Here is a 6,525-nt window from a genome sequence, read left to right on the forward strand (position 1 = left end):
ATGGGCCATATTAAGGGCCCGGGTTTGCCAAAACCCTCCTTTCCAATCCGGAATTCGGATAGAAGGGTTTTGAGGGGCTATTGTGGGGCCCAGCAATTCGTGGACCAGGCCCATTTGCCCTTAGAAAGTCCGAGGGCCCAATCCGAGGAGAACTGTGGCCCAAGCTCCATGACGCCGAGCACGGACCAATTTTTGGGAGGCAGCCGAGGACAGTCTAGTCCTCGGCAGGCCCATAATCCGCCCAGAATAAAGGGATAAATTCGTAAGGAAATCCAAAATACCTTGGGGCGATTACCCTAAATACCCTTCTGGATAAGGCCCAATGCCTGGCAGAACCGTACTCTACAGCTTTATCAAGTCATCCCCAACAATTCCGGGATTAGACTGATGGGACCAATGTCAGTATTTGTAAAGACTGACCCTACACGTGGACGAAGGACATCGAACGCACACTAGTATAAAAGAAGAAGTAAGTGAATCTAGCAAGAGGGAGAAAAAAGAAAGGAAAAAAGGAGACTTCATGAGGAAGATCGCCGGAACGATCCATGCACAGAACAGAGAAAGTCCTCCGTTGGACAGCCGGAAAGGACCACAAGGGTCCTCGGATCAAGTCCGAGGATCCCATTCTCAGAGGTGGCAGTATGGCGGGGCTTTAAACGTTTAGGCCCAGTCCATTTTCCACAGGGATCTTTCTGAAATCCAGACCGGACCATCCCCCCGTGACCAAGCCCAAGCTTTTCAAGCCCACTCTCTACAAATCGTATTGTGAGGGATCTCTCCCGCGTGAACCCGAAAATGTCACTGGGCCGCGCAGGAATCGTGTCCTTACAGGTATTGATTAACAATCCATTTAAAAAAAAAATTATGGGGAAAAAAAAAACAATTAATGTTTTGTGCACCATATATTGATCATTAATAAATGGTAAGTAATTAATACTTTTTATAGAAAACTAATTAATACTTTAACATAGTAAAAGTATTAATTCAATACTATGAATTATTGTTGTAAATGCATTTATGTTCATTTCTTAATAGTCATATATGGTGCAGTAATTATTGGACTTACTTCCAGTACTTTTAACTGGACATCTCTTTTGGTTTTAAATATACAATAACAAGTGGCAATGGTTTTTAATTTCCATATTTTATTCAGTTAATGGATGATGTGGCAATTTCTCATTGAAACAAAAAGAGATTCCAATTAAAAAAGTACTAGAAGTAAGTCAAACCCCAAAAAAAATTGGGTTTAGCTTACCTCGAGTATTTTTTTAACTAGACATGTCCTTTTATTTTAAATATACAATGGCAAATGGTAGTATACTTTAATCTCCACATTTTATTTAATTAGTGAGTGATGTGGCAGTCTTTCATTAAAACAAAATGAGATTTTTTTTATAAAAAAAGTACTGGATGTAAACTAAACTCATCAAAAAAAAAAATTAATACTTTACATAAAACAAAACTTTATTGAAGTGGAAAACTTTTTTTAATACAAAATAGAAATTCTACTCTAATCTAATCTAAGTGTATATGTGTGTAAAACTCCTTGAAAACTTAAATCCCGACCTTTACCCTCCTCATCCCATAAGAACTTTGTACTTGTAGAGTGATCATAAAAAAAAAGGGTGACACATGACAAAAATTTAGTCTATTACAGGTTGTGTTTTGCATTTACATGTCATAAAAAATAAACAAAATGTAAATTGATAAATTTAATATATTAAGAATTCTTAACTTTGGTACCAAGTAACTCATTCAAAATATTTAACACAAAACCCTAGGTAAAGACTTCACTGACTTAAGTAAAATTATGGCATCATCACTAATATTGAATATTTCCGTGCGTTAGCACAAATTAAAATCTAGTTGTATATAATACTCATAAATTGAAATTTTAATGGAGAGACAATCGAGGTTTTTTCACTATTCAAACCACCCTCCCCTGAGGGGGCCCGTGGGGCCCCAAATAAAAAATGAGGTTTTCACATATTACTCCCCCTTTTTCCTTATTGTCAAGTCTAGACATATTGAAATATAATCTAACCCAAAGAAACCCCTAATAATAATATATGTAATTGCTTTGAAGAATTTTATTTTTATTCATAAAAAAAAAAAAAAAAAAATTATATTCTTCTTTTTTTTTTTTTTTGCCACCAATTCTATTATTGAGTTCATTCCTCATTGCTTTCAAGTTAACTCAATTAATAAAGTCTTTAATGGTTTAATAAGAGAGCTAGAATTCAATTCCCGTCTATAACAAAAACCAATTAGTATCTTGGTCTAATGAACGAATGCTATAAGTTAAAACTCTCTCAAAAATAAAAAATAAAAAATAAAAAAAGTTTCAAACAATACAATAAACAGTACACAAAATCCCTTGAAATACGTTTTGTTTTTTTTTTAAGAAACCTTGAAATACTATTACTAATGGCGTTTTTGTCATTCTGATCACTAGTCTTATCATCTTAACAGTCAATTAAAATTGACCGTCTGCTTGCTTGTAATAGCCGTTAACTGTCTTCTGGAAGCTATCCACGTGAAAACAAAAACTAGCTAGACAGTCTCTAAACTAAACCAACGGCGTTTGGCACCAACCAAAAAAAAAACATCCAAAATAAAAAGGGCTCATCAACTGCATTGTCATACAAGCCATGAGACTCTCTCTTTAAGCTCAGGCCTCTCCCAACCAATTCTCTCATCATTCTTCATTTCCCAGCTCTGATTTCAAGAAAATTCGCCGGAGCCACCACCATTGCTTGGAGTTGTAGGAGCCCTTATACCTTGTAAATCCATTTGTACATTTTCTAAGTTCTAAGGTTTGTGAATTGTGAAGCTCATTCTTATATATATGTGCAAGATTTTGTGTGTGTTTGTGTTGTGATTGATTTAATTAGTTGGTTCCTTCTTTTATTTGGTTCAATTTGTTTTCAGGGCTCCTAACACTCCAAGACTTTCTTATCACTTGTAAAGGTACATTTGTATTCTCCTTTATATGTCATTCTAGACAAGCAGTTCTAAGCTCCATTAAGATTACACCAGTTAAAACTCTAATGGCTGCATCTGAACATGCAAGAGACTTGTTTAGTTTATTCATTGATCATTGCCTATCGTACAAAAAGTTGTATCAGTGCCTTCATTTGCTTTGTGTTCAAGCATTTCTAGTCTGGATTCCTTTTGTTTCAATCATGCCAAAAGTACATTTCCCACGGGAAAATTATTGTGCAGTTCCAGACCATACTTATTCTCTCATAGGGACCCACCCCTTAATGAGAATGAAGGAATATAGTCCGTGACTACACAATATATAACAGCCATTTCCCCCTCTGTTATTCCTAGTCAATGAAAATTATAAATTTCTTCTTTAGTGGTAGCTAGTTTTGCCTTCCAATCTGACACCAATTATGATTAGTAACCATCTCACCATTGGTCAACCAAAAAGATTAATGACATCGATAGAATTGAGCATTACTAAACTACTCACTAATAAAATTAACTATCATCTCATATTGTCAAACTTTGTTTTTTGGGTCGTTGAAAAAAAATATATATACAATACATGAGAAGTTATATTTTGTTTCCGGTGCATGTTTCTTCTCCCTCACATGAGGGTGGACCCCACCCTCATGTGAGGGAGAAGAAACATGCACCGGAAACATGACAGTTTTCCATAATACAGGGGTCGCTTAACCTTTCATATTGTTAAAATTCTAAGCAACTAGTGTCGTTGAATAGTTTAATTGAAATTGATAATGGCTGGTTTTGACTTTTGACAAATATATTGTGTCTTTCATTCTTTTCATCATTTTGTCAAAGATGGGAGAAATGTCGAGCTTCCAGTTGGGTGTTGTTGGCGCACTGTTCCTATCAGTGGCTTCATCTGTCTCCATTGTCATCTGCAACAAAGCTTTGATGAGCAATCTGGGCTTCCCTTTTGGTAACTAGTCCATCCCTCTCCTGCTATAATTCCTTTAAGGGATTATTTATTTAAGCATATAGTATATATAGAGATAGCCTTATTTTTAAGTAGTATTTGCTTTTTTTTTTGGTTTAATTTTATATGAGATTGTAATTTAAAATTTAAGAAATGGTTTCACACACAAGAGTATGCCTAATGACTTCAAAAGCTCTGACAATTACTAAATTCTTTTATTTCCATGCTTTCTCTTGCACCTATCAAAAGTGTATGTCTTATTTCTTTCACCTATTTTAAACAGTGCATGTCTTATTTCTTTCACAATTTGCTTCTTTTCGTCTCCCCTTAGTTTTCCTATCTTTTTTCCTTGGTGCAGCTACTACACTCACTAGTTGGCATCTTATGGTGACATTCTGCACCCTTCACACGGCGCAACGCTTGAATTTTTTTGAGTCCAAGTCCATTGACACAAAGACTGTAATGCTCTTTGGCATCCTAAATGGGGTTTCAATTGGACTTCTCAACTTGAGCCTGGGTTTCAACTCCATTGGATTCTACCAGGTTGACTTCAATTTTTATATTTAGAACCTTACAAAATGACATAGCATTTTTTTCCCTGATTAGAAGATTACTAATGAATAAAGTTACATCTAAAACTAAAATTACAAGATGGATAATCCTAGTTGCTTTCAGGATGTTCACATCTTATAGTGCTAATATAATCAACAAACTTTTGTATAAAATATCTGTGCACTCACATTTTTTGTTTTTGTTTTTTATTTTTCCCTGTTGTGGCAGATGACAAAACTTGCAATTATACCATTCACTGTATTATTGGAAACTCTTTTCTTGAACAAGCAATTCAGGTAACCCATATTAGACTTGATCAGAGACCTCTTACTTAAAATTTTCACACAGGATTTCTCCAATCTCACTGTAACTTTTCCCATTCTTAATTTGCAGCCGGAAGATAAAGTTCGCTCTTTTCCTCTTACTAGTAGGAGTTGGCATTGCCTCTGTGACTGATCTTCAGCTCAATTTAGTTGGAACAATTCTCTCTCTTTTAGCAATTGTAACTACCTGTGTTGGTCAAATTGTATCCTTTTTCTCCCACTATTTTCTAGTTCAATGGATTTTTTTTTTTTATTGGTTTACAGAATTAATATATATGTTGACACATGCTTTATTGGCTCTTTGAATTGAATTAAGTTGTATTTCTTAACCTAATAATCTATTCAGCTCACAAACACAATACAAAAGAGGCTCAATGTCTCTTCTACTCAGCTGCTCTACCAGTCAGCTCCATTTCAGGCTGCAATTCTTTTCGTCTCAGGCCCTCTGGTTGATCAGTTCCTCACCAAGCAAAATGTCTTTGCCTTCAAATATTCTCCTTTAGTTTTGGTACATTACTCATTACTGACCTTTCTTTTCCTTTCTTTCATGCGTGCCTATAGCTATTTCCATACATAATTGACAAAATCATCCTAAAGATTTTGTGATGATAGAATGGATTTGAACATGTGCAGGGATTCATCGTACTTTCATGCCTAATCGCCGTATCTGTGAACTTCAGCACGTTTCTAGTTATTGGCAAGACATCACCAGTTACATATCAAGTGCTAGGCCACCTCAAGACATGCCTCATTCTTGGCTTTGGCTATACACTACTCCATGACCCCTTCACAGAAAGAAACATTATTGGAATCCTAATAGCAATTTGCGGCATGGGACTATATTCATTCTTTTGCACCCAGGAGAGTAAAAAGAAACAATCCCCTGATCTATCATTGGTGTCTCAGGTTACTACTCTTCTCCCTCTCTCTTTTTCATAGTATATTAGAAAGTTTTTCACCAGAATAGGAAATGAAAAATTGGTCTGACTCTTCTTTTTCTCAATTTCCAGATTAAAGAAAAAGATGCCACACAGCTTTTGGGTCATCCAGATAAGGAGAGTCATGAAGCTAAGAAATCAACTAAGGACTCTGTTGTTTAAGTGATAGACTTTGTGATAAAGGTTTCATGTATTTTTGTGTTCTTTCCAGATTCAGGACATTTTTTTACCTCATAAATTCAAAGACATTTTGATGAGTGTAAATGATATTAATTCGTTAAATAAATTCCCTTTCTTTTTTTTATTTGGATAATTCCCAAATGATTTTTTCTTTTTTTAATAAATTGCTGAAATCCAGCCTAATATGTGGGATACTTGCACTTTGCGCCTCAAACTATGAAACTTACAATCACCATCGCAATTTTAACAGACCTTGCAAATTGCACCCTATCATTCATTTGGATGTTGAGTTTAATGGTCACCTTATTTGCAAGTTACCCTCAATTGGTTAAATGAAAAATTTGACCTTTTAAAGTTAAATTTACGAATTAATTATATTAATCAATCCTAATCTATGGAAGTAATTAAAAACCATTGATAACTTTTATTGATTGGAATAAATAAATTTATTGGTGTATTCATTATTTATATTTTGGTGAGAAGAGTTGCATCACTAAAAATTGTTTACATCCCAATTAGGTTGGCATCATTTGCAATTCTCAATTCATTAGTAAATATCAACAACTTTATCTCAATAATAATGAAATATAACTTGTTACAT

The 6,525-nt window shown here is 34.7% G+C and overlaps 1 protein-coding gene across 1 annotated transcript; it reads left to right on the plus strand.

Moving 5' to 3' along the window:
* The first annotated feature begins 2,600 nt into the window (after positions 1-2,600).
* Positions 2,601-6,048, plus strand: LOC115967306 (UDP-xylose transporter 1-like). The gene is made up of 9 exons (XM_031086383.1): positions 2,601-2,816; positions 2,932-2,970; positions 3,814-3,934; positions 4,290-4,474; positions 4,712-4,779; positions 4,877-5,009; positions 5,153-5,314; positions 5,440-5,712; positions 5,817-6,048. Exons 3-9 carry the CDS (start codon positions 3,814-3,816, stop codon positions 5,904-5,906), a joined length of 1,032 nt encoding a protein of 343 aa, XP_030942243.1. The 5' UTR covers positions 2,601-2,816; positions 2,932-2,970; the 3' UTR covers positions 5,907-6,048.
* The last annotated feature ends 477 nt before the right edge of the window (positions 6,049-6,525 follow it).

The sequence above is a fragment of the Quercus lobata genome, chromosome 11 (genome assembly GCF_001633185.2).
Source record: "Quercus lobata isolate SW786 chromosome 11, ValleyOak3.0 Primary Assembly, whole genome shotgun sequence".
In the NCBI taxonomy this organism is placed as follows: Eukaryota; Viridiplantae; Streptophyta; class Magnoliopsida; order Fagales; family Fagaceae; genus Quercus; species Quercus lobata.